The sequence below is a fragment of the Parasteatoda tepidariorum genome, chromosome 10 (assembly GCF_982258835.1).
Source record: "Parasteatoda tepidariorum strain Cologne lab strain chromosome 10, Ptep-v5.0, whole genome shotgun sequence".
NCBI lineage: Eukaryota > Metazoa > Arthropoda > Arachnida > Araneae > Theridiidae > Parasteatoda > Parasteatoda tepidariorum.
The window spans coordinates 1,313,144-1,335,619 of record NC_141764.1 but is presented as its reverse complement, the minus strand read 5'-3'; the positions used below and the strand labels follow the sequence as shown (position 1 = coordinate 1,335,619).

Here is a 22,476-nt window from a genome sequence, read left to right as displayed (position 1 = left end):
TCGAAGGTTTACATGAATTGCAAAGAAAATTGAAAATAGCCATGATTAGATATGAAAACATGATATACAAACTTAATCTGTGATATTTACATTGATGATCAGTAGAAATTTGAAATTGAGTGTTTAATGTTGATGATAGCGTAAGTATATATAAAATCGGGAGACAAATTGATGAAAGCATAGATATTTACAGAGTCAGGAATCAGAGTTGATGATAGCAAAGAATATACAAAATCGGTAATCAGAATCAGGAAGAAATTACAAATTTTGTGAAGCCTAAAGGTCTGGTTTCTTAGGACAAACGCCTTATCTGAGCGTCAGCGTGACGTCAACGTCCCGCTGATGCCAACAAAATACTGGTTTGTTAGCTCGAGGCCTGGTTTCTTAGAACTAGCGCCTTATCTGGGCGTCAGCGGAAAGTTGACGTAGAGCTGACGCCAAAAAAATACTTTTTTGTTAGCTCAGCGTGAGCAGTCGGTTCAACGCAGACATTATCTCTAATTGCGCATGCGTTAATAACGTAAACAAATATTTATTTTGAATTTGTATTGATTTTATTATTGTCGACCAGTGTTTTAGAGAACAAATAATGACTTTGTCCAAGAAAAAACACATTATAGCTGAGCTAAATGAAGAGTGCTATGTTTAATGTCAAAATCAAAATCTTGGCTGATTTCAATGTACTGTTGGAAGTTGTCCGCCATTGCTTCTGTGATTAACGTCACGTTGTAATCCAACTGCAGTTGAGTTGGACGGCAATTGTAATTCAAGATGAGCGCTCGATGACGTATACTATCAAACTCACAAATGGACCAATCAGAGGTTAGCGCGTATTTCCAGCTGACGGCGTCCTGTCCTAAGAAACCAGGCCTTTAGTGGCGTAATCTAGTGTGAAGCATTCAAGATTATTAAATTGTAATTTATAGAGATGCATATTTAAAGTCAGAGAAGAGTTCAGTTTTAGTCCTAAAGTGAAATTATTCCGGAGTAGTCTCCCTCATAATTGTTTGCAGCAGTTGAAATACATCTCGGTTTTTTAAGAGTTCTTTAAGTTCTTTGATAATTGATGCAAGTCTATGGGCTTGACCTATCGTTCTTGATGGGATTTTATCAGGAGTTGCGCGAAGGCCTCTCCTGGGGGGACGGTTGCTGCAACCTGTGTAATTTGCAGTATGTGCTTCTCCGCAGTTGCAACATTTAGGTGGTGAAGTTTTATCCTTATGGCACTGATAGGAACGGTGGTCGGCGGCACATTTTAGACATCTTGGTTGAGATTTGCACATTCGTTGTGTGTGGCCGAAATTCTGGCAGTTATAACATTGTATTGGGCTATTCCCTCCACGAAATCTTTCAATTTTCACGGGAAGGTCACAAATATTGGTTACTGAGTAGATTTGGTTATTTTGTTCTGTTTTGATCAATATTGTGAGAAAGAGTGGGAGGAGCCGATAGGCCTCGCCCACTTTTCTTTTAAACTGAATCACTTTGTTTGTTATAATGCTTGTCTTGGCCAATTCATGGGAGATATGATCTGTATTGGTACATGCTGTGAGTCCACGGACTAGAACTTTGATATGCATGATTGGTGGTTCTGTTTCTGAAATTGTGGGTGGAGCCGCAGCTGAATTATAATCCTCCATGGGTTGGGTCAAGTCAGGATTTTCTTCGTTGTCAGATTGCTGCAAGGAAGTGGCGACATCTAGTAGTGGTGGAGGGCTGATATTTGTAGTAGTGGATAAATTTTCAACAGGCTTTGTAGCTTTGTTTTTCTTTCTCTTTTTACGTTTTCGTTTTTTGAGGGGGGGCTCGGTGATATTTTTGGATGAACTTTCCGAATCTACGGATGACACACTCACTGTCTGCTCCAAAAGCCGGCCGCTTTCATGAATTTCTGTGTCAGTGACTTCCGCTGATGTAGTCTGCATTTCAGACTTGATTTGCTGGTTATAGTTTCTTGTTTTTTCAAGCAGTTCGCTTGCTTCACTGTTTAGTTCGCTTGCTTCACTGTTTATTTTCCCGTATGCTTCCATCATTCTCTCATATATCTCTAATTCCATTGGATCCGTGGGTGGTTCAATCGTCATAGGATTACGTCTCGGGCTTTCGGTTTGACGCTTTCCGCCACGTCCGCATTCCTCATGTGGAATTTCCATCCATCGTTGTATCTCCTGTATCGTTGAGTTTCGTGTTGGAGTCTCGGTTTGTCTTTTTCCGCCACGTCCGTGGTGATGATAAGTGGCCATATTCTAGATCAGCAGCTGCGATTGATAAACAGCGTGAGTCGTGAGTCGCAATTCCCTAACTACCTAATTCGGTCGGGTCAGGAAGAGCTCCATGAGTCTGATCATTGGGTCGTGAGTAGTCATTGAGTGAAGATCCAGAAAGAGGAACACTCCACCATAGAATCGTGTTAACATATGTCTTTAGTGAATTGGAATTATATTTTGTAGTGGTAGATACAAAACAGTACTCCCTCACCAGAATTATATGTGTGATAGAATTCGATGTAAGGATACCACAAGTTCATTCATTGCTGTTTTGTGAGAATCCGGGAGAGATGTATTAAGATCACCGCACTTTTGAGTGCTGTATTAAGTTCACTGTCGCTCCTGTGTTGCTGTTGGCAGTCGAATGTATATGTTTTACGTTGTATGTGATCAAGAGTGAGAAACAACAGTAAGAGGAGGACAATGTCACAAATAGCAAGTCAACAGTACAATGTGGGCCATTCATCGAAGTAGGCGTGTTCAAATTATAGAGGGCGTTTTTGATAATATAGGCGTATTCAGTTTGAAGTGGGAAATTCAGTCAAGGTGGACACCAATGCATGGAGAGGAGTTATCGACAATGTCAACTTTCGTCTATGAAAAGGTACCCCAGCATGGAATCGAGTTGACATGCCTTATATACTAGTGAATTGGAATTCTATTTTTGTAGTGGTAGATACACTACAGTTGTTATAATGAATACAAAGGTAGGGAAAAATACACAATTCTTTTCAAATAATATTGATTCGAATGTTTGCGAAGGAGAATCATCAGGCTTTCAATCCCCCAAAGCCATCATTTGTTTATTACATGAAATTACTTACATAAAATTATGTCGATGTGTTTATCTTAATGAAATGAATGATTACCTAGATTTGAAAAATAATCATCGGTTGAATGTTTAGATTTATAATTGGTAACATATAATCTCTCTCCTGTTATATTTCACTGACATCTACTCGGGTGTGAGCTTATAAAATAAAGAAATAAAGATAATTCTAGATGAAAAATATTTTTCTACCACAATTGATAAATAGTGAATTATTAAAGCAAAGAAAAAAGCAGAAATTGATCGGCCAATACGTTTTTTTTTATTTTCTACAAGTTTAACTGCATATAATTTTTAACTAATAGTCGAATTTTATTCATCATATTTTGTTTCATCGTTTTTTCTAAACTTTTTTTCTACACTCTTTCGTAATTTTAAATTTCCAATTCTTATAAATTTTGAGCATCAAATCAAATTGCAACGCAAAGCAAAATAGTGAGAAAATATTCACATAAAAATAAAGCACTCAAAATGGCAACTATTTTCAAACAAATTAGAAAAGAATTCTGTGTTTTTTCATAGACAAATGGGTCCTTTCAGCTTGTCAAATTTTAAGAAGTTGCGTTAGAATTTTGGTTCATTCCTGACGCCCGAATGTAGAGCGGTCTGCATGGTATTATTTCCAAAAAGTTTAACAGTTAATAATTCTCGAAAATATTATAGAATGTTAATTTTTTTTATTCCATCGTAATCCCCGTATACGTTTCTAAACGCCATAGTAATTTCAAGTTTCTAAGTTACATTATTTTTTCGCAATAAGACAAATCGCAACGTTGAGTTGACAGCGTCGGCGACCCTTATGACTTTTTTAATATTGAGGGGCATTTTTATTTTGTGCCTTTTGTTTGTTAATTTTATAGACCGGCAAAACTCTAGTTGCAATGTGAGAACTCTAAGAAAATATCCTCAGTGCTAGGCGGATCATGGGATAGAGTAACCTTGCCGTTAGGCTAACCGTGGGAGGTTTTTGTGGTTTTCTAAGAAAGTATTAGTAGTAACTTCTAAGCGATTGAAACCTGGGATTGTCATCAGGCACAGTTGAGATTCCATTACTCTACACGGTGAGAAAAATTCCGGTAAAATTACCGCATGATTGTTAATGATATTTCTGGTAAAAAAATCCCATAATTCTAGTTAATAAAATCAAAATATACAGTATTTAAACAATTCATTCGGTTTTTTTTCGTCTATATGGTAACAGTTTACCGGAAAGTTTGGTTTTTCAAAATTATAAGCCTTATCAACACACAATTAGTAAAGAACACGAAACAGAAAGGTAAATTTAACCGAATTAATAGTTGAATGCATGCGGACCCATTTTGTAATAATTACAAAACTTTACCAAATATTCCAAAACAGATCACATATTATAAAATCATAATGTCAATTTTATCAAAACCGGCACCAAAGCACTACGGTAAAAATTATCGAGCTTTTTACCTTTTTACCAAGTTGTGACTATCCACAGACGTGACCCATCAAATTTATTAATTTTACTATATTTACAATTTTAATTTGCTCTATATGTTTTAAGATTTGTTGCCCACTTTTATTACCTTTAAAACTTAAAATTTTGTTAAAAATTTTGTATTGAATTTTGTTTTATAACAGGTTAAAAAAATTTTCTTCCCCTTCATATCTATATCTAAATTGTGGAAGCAGTCTCACAAATGAGTGAGGTTTCTCCAAATGTCATTAAAAACAACAACAGTGAAATAATGGTATATCAAGTTTAGTCGTACAATTGGTAGTATGTCGGTTGAAGTGTAAAATGTCTCAGAACTTAAATAGTGATGCAATGTTCCTTTTTTTTAATACACTATACAAAGTATATATATTTCTCTTTTTATTAAATAGAAAAGTATGGATGATTATAACTGGTCTATTGCTGAAAGGATTAGGAGCTGGTCCTCTCATATCTTGTTCCTATTCAGCAGCTTTGAAAGCAGCCAGGTAAGTACAGTCTAACCCATTATATTATATTATAACAACCGACCCGAGTTTCAGTTTACGACTATCAATGCTCAACTCCGTTACCTTGTAACTTTGACCCCAATCCAGAAAACAAGAGAACTCCTGGATCAAGTATTGGGAGAAATTTCCCTTCATAGAGGACTCTTTGATGAAGCTTACCTGCATTTGAATTACACGAAAAGGAAAACCACGAAAATCTCCCGCGGCCAGCCTGCCAGCAAGGGGACTGTCACCCATGATTCGTCTACTACGGAGGATATTACATCGGGACAGTGGTCGGTGCGAGCTGGGGGTGGAATTCGAATCGTCCTGCTATGGCTGGGAGTCGAACCCGGTTCACCTCATTGAAAGAAGAGCTCTCTATTCCTTGAGCCACCACGACTCAAACCCCACTATAATGAACTCTGGATAAAGTAAAAATTTTTCGTGGTTCTGTTCGAACTGCTATGAATTAATGTTATTGCATGCGCTTTTAGTGGACAGCAAAGAAATTGATAGTTTGTTTATAGTGTACTCAAATTTCTTTCTTTTTTGCCGTTATTTAAATAACTACAACAAAGTTTTTAGTTGATGTCATAAGTTCAAAAGTATATAATGTTATTGTCGTCGTAAGCCATGAAGGAAATGGGGGCGATAGTTCCTGTTCAGTTTTGTTTCGACTTTTGCCACACCCATACGTCACACCCGTTCATACAGTGAACCCACAATTACAAGCATTCATTCAGCCACAGATCGTAATTTTGGCCTGAACCAGAGAACGATCAATCTCCAATTCAGTACCTCCAGAGGTGTAATTTGTTATATGAACATGGAGAACCTTTTGACCCGACAGATTTACATTGCAGCAATCACAATTTACTACACGGTGAGTCTTCAGCCGGCTGGATTCGAACCCCCGTTCTTACAAGCGTGAGTCCGACGCACACACAAATCCTAGGTATTGCACAACAGTTTTTTCCCTTTAAAAACTAATTCGAATTAAGTAATTATAACAAATTAATACTGTACTCAAAGAACCCACGACCTCTTGGACATGGGCCCAGTGCCTTACAAACCAGGCTCTCCCGGTCCACAAGTTCATTACATTTAGAATTGCCCAACATCCGGTACACAGGTGAACCTCCTTCACTTTACTTCTGAGTCGTGATGGCTCAGGGGATAGAGCGTTCGCCTTCCAATCAGGTGAACCGGGTTCAAATCCCAACGATGGCTGACTAGCACCAATTACACTGCAAACATAAAATGTTCTCAGTGGTAATTGGATCAGCGGTTAGAGTCCCCTTGCTGTCAGGCTAACCGTGGGAGGTTTTCGTGGTTTTCCTCTCCATGTAACGCAAATGCGGGATAGTTCCATCAAAAGAGTCCTCCACGATGGCAAATTTCTCCCAATGCTCGATCCAAAAGTTCCCGTGTCTTCTGGATCAAGTTTAAAATGACAATGCTACGGAACTGAATATTAGTAGTAGTAAACTCAAAAATTGGGTCGGCTATTCAAAAATTATAACATAATTATAAAATTATAACATAAATTATAAATTATTTGTACAAATTATTTGTATAAATTATTTGTATTATCTTAGTACATATGATACTCTGATAAATCACCCAGAAAGTTGTTTTTCTGGAATAGTATACCGTAGTTAACAGTTCCCCTCATTATTATAAGATCTGGACTTTCTATATTCTTTATTGTACATGTGTTCAAAGCGCACGATAAAACCAATAATAAGTTCAAAATAACTTAGAATGCAAAAGGGTTAAAATTAAGTAAGCTAATACCTTTATTTCATAAAGACAAGAAACGAAATTCAGTTTTTCACAAACATTTTGTTGAAAATTTGTCTTAATGGTTCATGTGACTTTTTTTCCTTGTCGGTATGTTAATTACTTGGGAAAATTAATCAACAACCAATAAGTACCTACCAGATAATTATGGTTGGCGAACTTGGTCCTAGTGCTTTTTTTTGTAAAAGATTTTTTTTATTAAATTTCTGGAAATTTAACACGTTTCTTTGCAAATAACTGCATTAGTTTATTTTTATTTTTGAATAATTTATTTTATTTTTATTTATTTTTTGCAGCAACGACTTTATTATTTATTAATAATTCATGAAACATTAAAATGAAAACTTTTTCACTTTAGTTTTGTTAGACTCTTAATTTTAATTAAAACAGATTTTTACTTTAGTATGATTGGTGAATAAAACCTTAAACTTATTAGCAAAATAAATGCTCGATAACAAAATAAGCAGTTTGAATAATTAAGCATATAAGAAGCATAATGCTTCTTTTTTCAAATGGCATATTTATGCAAACTGAAGAACAAAAATCTTTTTATTCAATTCATTCTAAAGTTTAATACCTATATTTTACTTTCGTATTACTTTCCCACATTTTTATATTCTACTTCTAGAAATTTCATTTTCTTGAAATTATTTATTGCACATTATTATGGTGTGATTATGAGATTAATTTAAATCAGTTGTCTGAATATTAAAACAAACAGTAGAATAAATATATAAGCAAAAACCGAATTTTTTTTTCTCTCTCTTTTGCAGGCGTTCTGGTTTAGCCGAAGATTTTAGAACATACAGTCTAGTTTCAACATTGGTTTCTTTCTCAATTCCTTTAGGGTAAATATTATTTTAAAAATATACACCTTGTTTAGTTATTTTTTTAAAAAAATGAATGCAAGTACTCCAAATGATTCTTTTTGAAGTAAATAGTAGTGTTTAATGGATTTGAAATTCGGAAGCACAAAGAAACAAAAATAAGTATCGAAATATTCTTTTAAAAATTAAAAGAAAAATTTGTCTTGTTTAATGGATAAAATATTAGTTCAATATGTTGTAAGTAATTTAATATATGAGTTTAATATGTTGGCTGCGGCTGCGTCGGCCAATTTGTTCAAATAAAAAATGTGCATGCGCACTGTTAGAAATTTCTCGGAAAAAATGGTTAGATAACAATTTATTAAACGGTTATTTTATTATATTAAATCAACGCAGTCAAATAACCATAAGTAAAATGGTAATCAAACTGTTAAGTTTTAGAAAAATTGTTTATTAACTGTTTTCACCTAATACGGTTAAACAACCGGAATTTTATCGCATCCACTAGAACCATCTCATGAAGCTACTTAGTTCTCCGCAACTGCGTACATATTATAACCGAGCTGGCTTATCTGACAATTTCATGACCAGCAGAACTGTAGTTCGAGTCCTAGTGTTGACACCACACTATTTCCTCCATTCCCTTCACCACATGAAGAATTTTCAGTGTCCGGCATTCTCCAATGCCCATTATCTTACGAAAATCCGAGCTCCTGTGTATAGTTAAATAATAATTTTTTTTTTACATTTTTGAAAAATGCTAGCTGCAAATGGTTAAAAATCCGTATAGTTTTGCATTCATGGTTTTATAACCATACTTTTTGTCAATGGTTTCAAACCATAAAGGAAAGATATGTTCTTTACTGTAAACTTACGGTTAATCAGACAGCTGCCAGTTATTTTACCATAGTTTTAGAATGAAAATTTTAACAGTGTGTGAAATGTTTATATTCATTTTATAAATTCATTTTATATTCATTTCATATTAAAGGCCCCCTGTTTGCTGACGTTCACCTTGATATGAAAGAGTTGAAATTATTCAACTAAAAATATATGAACTAAGAAGAAAACGCTACTTTCCATTAAGATCTATTAGTGAATCTTTTTAAGTAATCATTTTTTGACGCAAGATTTAAAATTAAAAGTTGAAATTTAATATTTTTGATTACCAAACGAGCGGATGTATATTTTAAACACAATTTCGACAATCATTACTATGCGGCTGAAAGTTAACTTCCAAACCATTTAACAAATCTCGTGAAATCGTAATTCATAATAATGTAATTTCTGCTTTTCATAATAATGTAATTTCTGCTTTCATAATAATAATAAATTAATAATAATAAAACATTAATAATAATAAAAATAATAAATTAATAATAATAATTACATAATAATGCATTTAATGTAATTTCCACGTAATAATAAAAGCAACCCTCTTAAACACTTAATTTGGAAAACAAACGAAATCAAAAACGTGATAGTTACAGTACAGGTAAATACCTTTAAATTAGGGATGCAAAAATATTTATAAGAAAACAATAGCTTTATGACTTACAGTCCCTGGCCGAATTGTTAGACACATTATAAGATTCTATGTGAAATTTTTATTATCAGGTGATACTCTATACAGCTTTATTGTTTTCACGTGACTGTTTGCACTTGTTTACATCAGTGTATCAATGGGTTAAATGAGACGATATATAATTCGACGATTAGACAAATTCGACGATATATTATATAACTATTGAATATTTATTTATATCAGGTATTATATTAGTATATTATAATCATTAGACCCAATGATTAGTCACGTTGTTGTTTCTTAATAATGACATGTTTTGCACGAGTTCATAAGCAATACTTTTATATTTAAACAGACACGTAAAGGGTTTTAATACGGGAGAGTTTTTATATACTTCCTATTTGCATTTATTTTTAACGTATTGCATTGCAATGTTTACCCATTGATACACGAGCTTATACAAGTGCAAGCCGCTTTCAGACGCGTAAAAACAATAAAGCTGTATAGTATCACCTGATAATTAAGATTTTTGCATGGGATTTTATAGTGCGTCTAGTAGTTTGGCCAGGGACTGTATATCTATGTTATGCTGATGACAATTGAACCAATATGAAATTTAATGCGGGCAAACTGGATCCTACCATGTTATTTTTCTGTCAGTAAAAATGCACCAATAACAATGGAAAACTACGACACCTACATTAGATTTTTATGTATAGTAAGAAATTGAACTCATTTATAATCGAAGTGATTCATACTTGGACTAATCGAACACTTACGAATCGTTACATTTCATACTTTTTCATTCGAAAATGTTTGTTATTCACGCTCACCCTAAACGTAGGTTCAAATTTATTGCTAACTACACATAATACACAGATCTAAAGAGCTTCTTTTACTCATTTGATGAATATATTACAACTTGACTAGGAAAATTCTTAAAATAGTTCTACATCTTCGTTTAACAAAGTATTTTCATTCCGAAAGAATATTACATCACTTACTACTTAAGCTTCTTAAGGAGTAATTCGCAGCATTCGATTCTCTTACTAAATTCGACGCTCCATTTCTCTCCATATTTTAAAAGAGACTTTTGTTCGATGCGAATGCTCGTTTTCTAACGAAGATATTAGGATGAATTAAGAAACGCCTCTGTTAGCTTCACGTCTTTTCAAATATTACAAAATGGCGCTCAGTAAAATGTATGTATTGATTCTAGCAACGGATTTAAAACTATGTACACAAATAAAATGAAAGAAAGTATATAATATTAAGTGACGATTAATTACAAACGAAATGTAGTAGTCGTTTTATTGCGATTAACCATGGGTCAAATGATTTTTTTTTTATTCTTTAAATAGACTTTTATAAACGCTTTGACACTTCAAGTCATGCGCCAATGCGCCAGAAAAGAGTGAGCAATGTTCAACTTTAAGAGTAAAAATGCATCAAAAGAGTGAGAAAAAAACATGTTTTTATGTTAATATCACACAAAAGAATAAAGTATGATATTTTGCAAGATTTACATAAGTGTAAATGCTTGAATAGATTTCCCCATGTACATGATTTCCCCAAAATTTATATCAAAGGTAAACAAATCTACTTATTTCAAACGAAGCTTCGTGTATGAAATAAAAATATCCATTTTCATGAGATGCTGAATCATTAAAATGAAAAATGTAATTTTCTAATATTTTTCAGAAATGTTTTTACACAAATTTTTACACATATCATAAATTTTCTAATAACTTTTATAAATGTTTTTATACAAGTTTTGACACATATCACTATTTAGAGTTATTTCTACTGACAAACTCATCGAAATTTCTTCATATTAAAAATTGGATGTTTGTTTGCTGAGCCAAAACTATGAGACTTAAAAATGTGAAATTACGAATGAAAGTAGAAAGATGTACAGAGAAAAATTAACATTCAATAATTAGTTCAAAAACTGTAAACTGTTAAGCTTGTAAAAATAAAAAAGCGTGTGGCCCAGCAGCCCACTGAAATGCAAATAAGTTGTTGAAATTTGACGACCATCTTTATCTGTGAATTATGTTCGAGGTTTTTTTTTCTTCAAATTTCAATTTTCTACAAAGTTATTGCAACTTTTTAGTGCTTTGTCGCAAATTATTTTCCACTTTTTTTGCTTTTCATTACATTGCGTTTACATTTTCGATCGGAGCACATAAACTATAAGTTAAAATTTCGAAGAGGTGTATAAAAATATACATGGAGAACTTAGGAAAAAATTGATAATTAGTTACTAGATAAATTCGATAATTAGTTACTAGTTACCGATAACTAATTTAAATTGTTAAACTTTTAATGAAAAGTAACCTTTGAGCAGCTTGTAGGAATGCAACATAACAGTTGAAATTTAACTTGCTGAAGTAACCATCTTTATTTCTGACCTTAATTCGAGTTGTCTTTTTTTTTTTTTTTTTTTGTAATTTCAATCAGTTAGATATAACAATAAAAACTACAATGCTATCAAACACAAACCAAGCCAGACTGAAATATACGACTACGAATTGTCAATCCATTCAAAAGGTACTGTGAAAACAGTTTCGGGGGTTGGCGAGCGTAGCGATCAGAGGTTGAATGGCAATAGGGGAGCCTTCAATTATTCAATGTCAGCCTTCATTTATGGAAAGGTCCCCCACCATAGAATCGAGTTAACATGTCTTATATACCTGTGAATTGGAATTATATTTCTGTAGTAGTAGATGCACTACAGTACTCCTTCGCCACCAGAATTGTATCTGTGATATAGAATTCGATGAACGGATACTCCTAAGTGATTCATTGCTGTTAGTTGAGAAGACGGAAGAGCTGTATTAATATCACCGTACTTTTTAAGTGCTGATCGTGAGAGCTGTATTAAGTTCACGGGCGGGGACGCTTTTGCGTTGCCTTTATCAGTCGAGTGTATACGTTGTATGTGATCGAGACTGAGAAGCAACAGCGTGAGGAGGACAATGTCGGTGTCACAAGTAGCAAGTAAACTGTTCAAGGTGGACCATTCATCAAAGTAGGCGTTTTCAGATCGAAGTGGGAGTTACTGTCAAGGTAGGCGCGTTCGCATCATGTCCGGGTCACCAATGTGAGGGGAGTTGTTATCGACAATGTCAACCTTCATCTATGAAACAAAATGTGCAGCAAAAAATAATAATTTTACTCGCTAACACTATTTTACAACAGCCTCGTGTCGTAGGATAACCCTATTTCAGTGAAACAGTTTATTTTCTCATTCCTAAAACTCTTAATTAAACTCTTAAATTAATATTTTACATCTTTAAAAATTTCAATGTGAATCCGTTATAGCTATCAACAAGTAATCTCTTTCTGATATATTATTCTTAATATTAACTCAAGCGTTAAGATTGAAAAAAAAATTGAGAGAAGTAAATATTTCTGTTTACTACATTTTACAGATAGTCATGATTTAAAGCAGAAAATGTGAAAAAGTATTGGAACGGGAAAAAAAAGCTCCCATTTAGTTGTTTGGCTTTGCTTATATTTATGAGTTTTAAAGTGGAAACTACTTCAGAAAGTTTTGCAGTCTTGGGAACAAATTTCTGATAAATAGCTTTTAGTAAAAAAAAACAGTTCTCATCTATAGTTAGGAATAAACTGTTTTAAGAAAATATAGTTTATATAACGGACCCTCTCATACTTAACAGACATTATAAGATACAAAAAAAAATTGCATAAGAGTCTTTTATCTTAGTTTGACTTGTGATTGTTTAAATTTATTGTTGATATATATTTTGTTGTGGTTCCTAAAAAAAGAATGATGATGGACCCCAGAGGCTCCTTTCACAAAAATATATATGCAAATTAAAAAAAATCAGCGTGCTCTCAAATTTATGAACTTTTCAGGAAATATAAAAAATTTTATATGTAAATTAAAAAAAAACAAACTTGAAAACGAACAAAAATAACTTTTATTGTTGTAAAAATGAAAATAAAATAGTAACATTGTGGGTTTGCGCAGCAATGGAATTTCTATATCCTCATAGCTATACAATTTATTTGCATATACAAAGATGAAATTTCTAATACCGAAGCAAAAGCAGAGAACAAATTGAAATTGCGTAAAAATAGTTTTTAATGTTGTAGAAACAACATTACAGTGAAGAAAAAATTCCTAAATAATTATGGTAAAATTTTATGTAACCAAAAATTCTGATACACCATGATTTTTACAGTCATAATTACTGAATTGTCACCCTGTGCCAGTATGTTATAACGTAAAATCATTCCGGAAAAAAAGTACCTGGTGGTACTTTTTACAGCAATTTAATCAGGAATTTCTCTCAGTGTAGAATACTAGATGTGAGTTTACGCTGCTATGCAATTTTTAGTTAAGTATTATCTGCTTTAGTGATGTAAACAATTCACCAATGAATTCCTGATACCTCCTTATTTTATATATTAGATTTTTGAAAACGAGTACAAAAAAAGTTTTTTTTCGTCTTTAAAATCAATATTTTCTCCCTAGATCCGAACCATTCAATACACAATTCATTGTTAAAAACCTTATAAATATCTCACAATACTTGAAGATTCTCTCAAATGCAAAAACCAATAAACTTTCGAAAACACAATTAATTTTATTTGTACTGCTACGAGTTTATTAATTTTGGTAAAATAATTACTGCTTGCTGAAAATCTACGACTTCGATTTTAACTCTTTTTAAAATAAGTCCGCAATATTGTTCTCTGTGTACTGAATTTCAGTAATAATTTAAAATCTGTCACATTTAAATCACATTTGAAACCGCAGGTACAGTCCTTGCCTAAATTATTAGACGCACTGTAAGATTCTATGTAAAATCTTAATTATCAGGTGAAATGGTTATTGTTTATACACGGCTGAAACTGGTTTGCATTTGTTTACGTTCGTGTATCAATGGGTTAAATGAGACAATGGGTTAACAACTATTATACAGTTGTTTCTCAACTATTATACAGTTATATTAATGGAAAAATAATAGTAAGGAGAAGACATGGTCTTGTTTGTAATTTTTTGACGAAATTTATTTTTTTCAATTGGTTTAAATGCTGGCCAATAAACTTTCAATAATTCCTTATTAGACTGGGTATCATCTATTTCTTTATGGGGGGTTTATGTAAGCAAAATAAAACTGGTGCGAATTCCAGCTCATTTTGACTTCGAGATTGTTTTTTCTGCGTTACATTTTCATCTTCATTTATTTATTTTTTTAAAAAAATTTAGTAATAATACCCATGCCCCTTAGCAGTGACATATATTTCAGATTTTTTTCTTCTTTACTTTTTTAATTTTGTTCTTTATATTATTATAAAAGTTAGAAAATGGTTTTTTTATTATTAAAATAACATTTTAAATGCAATAACTACTGTACTTAGAATTTTTACACACACATAAAAAAGTAATGGATTACACGCACATCTTATTCAATGAGAGCAAATGAAACAAAATGTTGAAACTAAATATGATATAACTAATGTAAAAACACAACAATATGATTTCCAAAACATAAATTTTACAAATCTTTTACAGTGTATACCAAAATCCCCACCCACATTTCCCTCCTAATCAGTGAAGTCGTAATCGGTGAAAAACTAGGAGCACTCATGCCATCTATTAGGAAAATAGCGAATTAAGTATCCTAAAGTAGAAACGAACACAGCTCGGGCTTCACAAAATAGAAACGTTAATTTTCTCCTGCCCGATATCAGTTCGGGCATCACAAATACTGCACGTAAGAGTTGCCTGAACTGGATTCGGCTGACACTGGCAAAGGGGTTAAAATATAAGAAAAAAATTACTATAGTTTAAGGAGGTTAGAGGAGTATTTTTTTTTTTAAAAAATTAAGTCTTCAACTTATCAATTTCATTTTTAGAAGTGTAAAAAAATTCGAAATTACTAATTAGTTTAAATGTTCTCTTCTCTTCTTATGAGACAAAAATATTAGTGTGCAAAGAGTTAGCACTTTTTTTCTCTTCATATAAAATGTAAAAAAGATTTTTTTGACACTGTAAGAGATTAGTAATAGCTTACGGATCGCAATATATAATAAAATTTAAAGCAAAATTTTATTTATTTATATTTTGAAATTAGACCAACCCAAGTATAACAGCAAATTTGTATGTTTCAGAAATCTGTTCGGTGGCGTTACAACCGGAATTATGACGGAAAATTTGGGCATGCGCCTCTCTACCACAGTTTATGGCGGAATATTCTTATTTCTGGTAAACAAATATTTTATTATTAACTTTTGTTTAGAAGTATTCTTCTCGAATGTTGTTTAACAAATTTAATCTGAGGTCATTTCATGGTTAGGATATTGTTTAGCTCATTTTGCGAATAAATGAAATAGATATTTTAAGTAAAATAATTTATATTTTAAGATATTATATCATCAAGATATTATTAAGATAATAGATATTATTTGATTTTCATTAAGTGAGAATGATTCTTTAATTTTTAAGACTAAGACTTATGACTTTTCTGAAAGTCTAAATATAGATTATTTATAATAATTAAAGTGATCGTTTCGTGCGAGACGAAGATGAAATTGTGTACATACAGTTCCTGCACAAATTATTAGACGCACTTTAAGATTCTATGTAAAATCTTAATTATCAGGTGATACTCTATACAGCTTTATTGTTTTTTCATTACGGTTTGCACTTGTTTACGTTAGTGTATCAATTGATTAAATTTGGCGATATATAATATGAATTCGAATCGTTTTTAGTTAGACGATGTATAATGTATATTCGAATTGTTTTCAGTTCAAAAGTAAGCTTAAACAGGAACCAACATTTCACAGCTTTAAACCGAGTTCTTGTAGCTTTGTCTTTGTAGCGTAAATCACGCCAACAGATACGTGGCATCTAAAATAAAAGCGAGCATGCGCAGTTTCTTCAATCTTACGTAGGGGAGCATACAGAAGCTAACGTAAAAGTACGACATCTTCCTATTATTTCTGGATGTCTAATTTGCTTCATTCTTATCTAAGTCATATACGGACGTTTTTTGTGTATTAAATTTTCTAAATAGTTGAAATCAAAGGAATAATAATTGTATATAAATAATAATTAGAATTACTGCACAGTCCCTGACCAAATTATTAGACGCACTATAAGATTCTATCGAAAATCTTAATTATCAGGTGATACTATACAGCTTTATTGTTTAAATGCGGTTGAAACTGGTTCACACTTGTTTATGTTCGAGTATCAATGGGTTAAGATTTGCAATGCAATACGTTAAAAATAAACACAAATAGGAAGTATATAAAAAAAATCTCCGTAATAAAAAACCCATTACATGTATGTTTAAATATAAAAGTATTGCCTATAAACTCGTGCAAAACATATAATTATTAAAGCACTACAATGCGTCTCATAATTTGGCCTAATTATTATAATATACTAATATAGTACTATATTTGTATAATATCTAATTTATCCAATCGTCTGATTTATATGATATATCGTCTATTTTAACCCATTGATACACGAACGTAAACAAGTGCAAATAGTCGCGTAAAAACAATAAAGCTGTATAGAGTATCACCTGATAATTAAGATTTTAAATAGAATCATATAGTGCGTCTAATAATTTAGCGTAGTTGTATTATCTTTTGTTATGTGATTTTCGATAATTCAAGTATACTACATTTCTCCTGAAAGTTTGTAACTTGTACTAAATCTCTCCTGAATACTTAAAATAATTATTAAGTTCATAATCTGTATAGTCTCTTAATCATCCATGTAAACCGATTTTTTTTTCGTTTTGTGACAGCCATTTCTTTTTCCTATTTCTTTCTGTAGGCTGTTATATGTCTCATGGTCCACTTCTACGAGCCCTACCTTCATAAGAAGAAACAAGAAAAGAAATGGCGTTGGATGAAGCAAAATCTGGGCGAAGAGATGCCCCTGGTGAAGAAAGACCCGTCTTCCGGGTACAAACCACTCGAGAACGGGCGGATTCCATCTCAAAGCGATGCCTTGCTGAGTCACTGCATTGTGCCTGTGAGCGAAAAGAATGACGTCATTCTCAGTGATAACAAGTCAAAACTTGAATGGCTGGACGATCCCGCTCAAGCTAAGAACTTCTGGTTAACGTAACAAAAAAGAAAAAGGATTCCAAATGAAGTGTTGAAGAGTTTATTGTATACTTTGTATTATAAATATATATATTGCAACAAATTGTTTATTAAAAATGACTGTTTTTAGTAGTAGTAGTAGTTAATTTACATCACACTAGAGCTGCACAATGGGCTATTGCTGAAGGTCTGGGAAACATCCATGTGCATGATCGGAAGACATGCCATCACAATTTTGATCCTCTGCAGAGGGGATGACACCCCCGCCCTATGACCTGCACGCGAAGTCGAGCACTTTACGGTAGAACAGTTTAACGAGGACCCATACCGCACCGCATACCCAAGTGGTCACCCACCCGCACACTGACTGCAGCCAGTGATGTTTGACTTCGGTGTGCTGTTGGGAACCAAGTCTTAACGATCAGTCCACTGCGGGATGACTTTTTAAAAAAAACCTGATTTATGTGCAGTTATTAACGTAGCATTCCTCACACATTTGATATTATTTTGAAATGTTAGACGTATATTTGTACTGATATTATACGTTATGAAATTGAAACTTTCAAGTAAGATAAAACTTCATGAAAATGAAATAAAGTCGAGAAACATTTCCAAATTAAGCTATAGAAAAAAATAAATTTTCAATTTTTTACTTGTTTTTAGCATCACAATCTTTTAGAATTTCTCAAAATATTACGTATTTTTAATGTATTCGTGGATCAAATGATACCGGGCAACACATTTCATCGAAACTGAATTTAATTTCCTAGGTTTATACCCAAATTAAAAATATCTGTGTTCCATTAAAATTTTATTTATTTAAAAAAAAGTCCCCCTGAAGGTAGTGACATAATTTTTTTAATGTTTGTAATGTATTATTGTCTCCGATTACCCCCAGATGGAACCGTCTCATTACAAAGAAACAAGCTCAGGATTCTCATTGATTTAATGTATCTAGTAAGTTGAATTGTTAAATCACTTAATATTTAATTTTTGGTGCAACTGTATTTTATTTTGAAGGCATGTTTAAACACAATTAAATTAAAATTGATAAATCAAAATAATCTAAAATATAAAAAATCAACGTCCCCTCCCCAGCGGTAAAATTATCAAACGTTGATTGGTCCGCGGTGATCAAAAGGTTGGGGAACACTGCTGTATATGACCAGTTGTTTTTCAAAGGTCACTGAACACGAATGTTATTAAAACTGCAAATAATTTAAGAAATTTTTCTAAACATTCACGTCACGTTACTTTTTGCGAAATGTATAATCAATTTTTAAAATTTTTTATGACTATTTCGAGAACCACACCTGCGAAAATGCAAAATGAGAGAAAAACAATTAAAAATAAGCGATAAACAGTTTAATTCAGTAAAATAAAAAATATTATTTATTCATTTATATCACATAAAATGAATATGCTATAAATTTTCACAAATGTACATATATTATCTGTATGCAGTGTGACACACTATTGATTTTTATATATCAAATGCATAAAACTATTTACATTCATTCAACATATGTGTGTACACATCTAGAGACAATTTATTCTCAAAAATAGGTGATTATTTAGGTAACACAACAAGTAATATGAATACATACACATCTATACATATATTTTAATATATCGATCACATTCTTTTTAAGTGCAAACATCTTTTAAGGAAGCTCTGAAGTTAAATCAAAGAGGGAAAGCCTAAGAGAGAGAGATCGCTATAACGGGAGTCGCTATTCGAAGAGAGCATATAGAAACACACCTTTGTTTCACATTTAAGAAATATATGTAAACATCAAATACTTTTTAAAAGAGTCGTTTGACCGAGAAATTTGGTAGATTAAGCTCAGTATAAAAATGTAAAAATTTATACTTGTTTGAACCAAATGGGGTGCCTCAAGAAAAATTTTGAGTGACATATTATAAAAGATTAAGATGACGTTATAACGAGGGAGAAACTTATCATGGCAAATTCTGGCTCACCTTTATTATTATTTTAAGGTTTAAAATGTGAAAAAAGAAGAATGATAAAAGCTTCTTCAAAATATCAAAATGCAGACAAATGACAGTCTCTGGCCAAATTATTATGCAAGATTCTATGTGAAACTTTAATTATTCTATGATACTATACAGCATTATTGTTTTTATGTGACTGAAACCTGTTTGCACTTGTTTATCTTCAAGTATCAATGGGTCAACATTGCAATGCAACACGTTAAAAATAAATACAAACAGGAAGCATATAAAAAATTCCCCGGAATAAAAACCCATTACATGTAAGTTTAAATATAAAAGTATTGCCTATAAACTAGTGCAAAACATGTCATTATTAAATCACTACAGTATGTCTCATAATTTTATCTAATTATTATAATATACTAATATAATACCTGATATAATAAATATTCTATATTTGTATAATTTATATTCTAATTTATCCAATCGTCGAATTTATATTATATAACGTCTAATTTAATCAATGGATACACAAACGTAAACAAGTGCAAACAGCCGGTGTAAAAACAATAAAGCTGTATAGAGTATCTTCTGATAATTAAGATTTTACATAGAATCTTAAAGTGCGTCGAATAATTTGACCAGGCACTGTATTGCATAATTATTTAGGGTTATGCAAATTATTGCAAGTTATTAATGAAATTTTTTTTCACCATTTGAAACTTTATGGTTTATCAGAAGTTAATTTTTCTATTCTTCCTATTTTTTTACCAATAGAGGTGAACAGAGGTTAAAATACCAATTAATGGGAAAAAAATTCTACCATGAAAAAATCTTCCCGCGTGATTGTGTCCTCTTTATACGTACTCAATGACAAATTTTGTCTTGCTACCATTTCGTTCAACGATATTTTTCCCTTTCAAACAGTTTTAAAAGTTTAAAAAAGACTTATATATCAATGTAGATATGATAATTTAGTATTATTGTAAGAAAAGTGAGATGGGCCTTGGCCCTCCATGGGCTGTCACGCGACTGAGTTTAGTTTAGCTTAGTATTATTATAAACAAAAGGTGAAACACTCAACATTGAAATTTGTCAGTTTGTTTTCCTTCATGGCCATTTAGAGAAACATTTTCAATTTATTACTTATAAAACATGTTTTTTTAAAACCATTCTTTTGCCCTTGTAACTGTATTACTCGCAAATACTGCAAAATATTAATTATTTTATACTTTTAAATTACAATGGGGTGGACATTCAGTACAATTCATAATCTACAAAAACAATATTGAGTGGTAATTGCATCCATTACATAAGAACACGCAATAAGCATGGAAATATTTAGTTTTCAAACTTAAAACGTTAAAGAAAAAAATCTAAAAATAAACAGGTTTCAGATGCAGTGCAAAATAGGTACGTCTTCTGACAACCTAACCCATTACCATCTTTAACCCATGAACTTTAGCTCATTACCATTATTGCGAAATCTTCACTGGAATTATTTAGATTTTTCTCCGAATTTGAAGTTTTTATAAAATGCCTTAGGACAGTTCTACGGTAGAGGAATAATAAAAATTGATATTTTATACAGTTCTTTTTTATGAATATGAATAAAATGATCTTTTTCTATTGACATTTAATAAATTATTTCAAAAAATTGATACATATTTACAATGTATTTTCTCCAGCAAATAGGCAAATATATTGGTTAAATGGATGGGCTAGGAACTGTACAAATTTGCGAAATTATGCTTTTTAAGCTTTGTTGCTTCCGAGTTCTAAACTTGGAAGTAAATATGTCTTAAAGTTCTCTACAAAATGGCGGTACATTCGTTTTCTTCGTTCCATTCAAAGGAAACGATCGCACTTGCCAAATCACCCGATTCACTGCTGTATCTTGAATAATAATTAGTAAACTGGCATAAATTTTGCCGTTGGGGGTATTTTTAAGTAATAGGTCATTAAAATAAACGAACTTGGGGAAAAATTCTAAGTATATGGATGGCTAATATCATGACTAATTTAAAGCGTTTAAATGATTTCGACAAGATGGACTGTAGCATCTATTCCCTCATTGCATCTAAATCAAAATAACTACTGCAGTCAAATCACTGGATTCATTAACGAACCCTCAATAATTAGGAGACAGGTATTAATATTTAAAATAATGAATGTTTATGTATTTTTAAACAAAAAATTCATTGAAGTGTGAGAACAAAGAAAACTCGAAATATAGAACGAACATAGGACATTATGACTTATTGAAAGCATTTATAAAGATGCGGTAAGTGTGTGAATTTCATTGGATTTTCAATCATTTAAGGCTGCCCATCAAAATATCGACTATTAATGCAGTCTCTGGCCGAAACTATTAGATGCACTTTAAGAATCTATGTAAAATCTTAATTATCAGGTGATACTCTATACAGCTTTATTGTTTTGACGCGGCTGAAACCGGTTTGTACTTGTTCGTGTATCAATTGGTTAACATTGTAAATCAATACGTTAAAAAAATAATATATTAATGCAAATAGGAAGTATATAAAAAATCTTCTAAATAAAAACCATTTACATTTGTGTTTAAATTTAAAAGTAATGCGTATAAACTCGTGCAATTATTAAAACACTACAGTGCGTCGGATAATTTGGTCTAATTATTATAATATACTCATATAATACCTGATATATTAAATATTATACATTTTTATAATATATCGTCTAATGTATCCTATCGTCCAATGTATCCTATCGTCTAATTTATATTATATATCGTTTGTTTAAACCCATTGATACACTAACGTAAACAAGTGCAATCAGTCACGTAAAAACAATGAAGCTGTATAGAGCAGGGCTTCTTAAACTGTGGGTCGCGACCCCCAGGGGGGTCGCGAGACTACTGAAAGGGGGTCGCAAAGATCTGATACTTTTCAATCATTATAAATAAAATTTTAAAATTAGTATACACAAAATCATACAAAATACTATTGTAGCTTTATTATAACTATTTTTTGAAAAAAGTGGCAATGCAAAACTGTTATGTAGGGCCTATAAATGAAAATATGGAAGTAGCATTTAAAATAATAAATACAACGCGCTCCTCGATTTTCAACTGAACGTTCGACATTGATGTCTGGCCGCCGGCGTCAGTGTTTGCATGATAACTTAGTGATTATAAGTACCCAGACGCCGCGTCGCCTTGCAGCT

General features: G+C 32.0%; 1 protein-coding gene across 1 annotated transcript in view; it reads left to right on the top strand.

Annotated features, from left to right (window-relative positions):
• Window positions 1–17,448, top strand: part of LOC107440856 (MFS-type transporter SLC18B1) — a 64,984-nt gene extending 47,536 nt beyond the window's left edge. Inside the window, exons 10-13 of the mRNA XM_087152674.1 lie at window positions 4,954–5,049; window positions 7,629–7,703; window positions 15,358–15,451; window positions 17,042–17,448. Coding sequence (XP_087008800.1) covers window positions 4,954–5,049; window positions 7,629–7,703; window positions 15,358–15,451; window positions 17,042–17,338 — 562 coding nt within the window. The 3' untranslated portion in view covers window positions 17,339–17,448. The remainder of the gene's footprint in view (window positions 1–4,953; window positions 5,050–7,628; window positions 7,704–15,357; window positions 15,452–17,041) is intronic.
• Window positions 17,449–22,476: the final 5,028 nt, after the last annotated feature.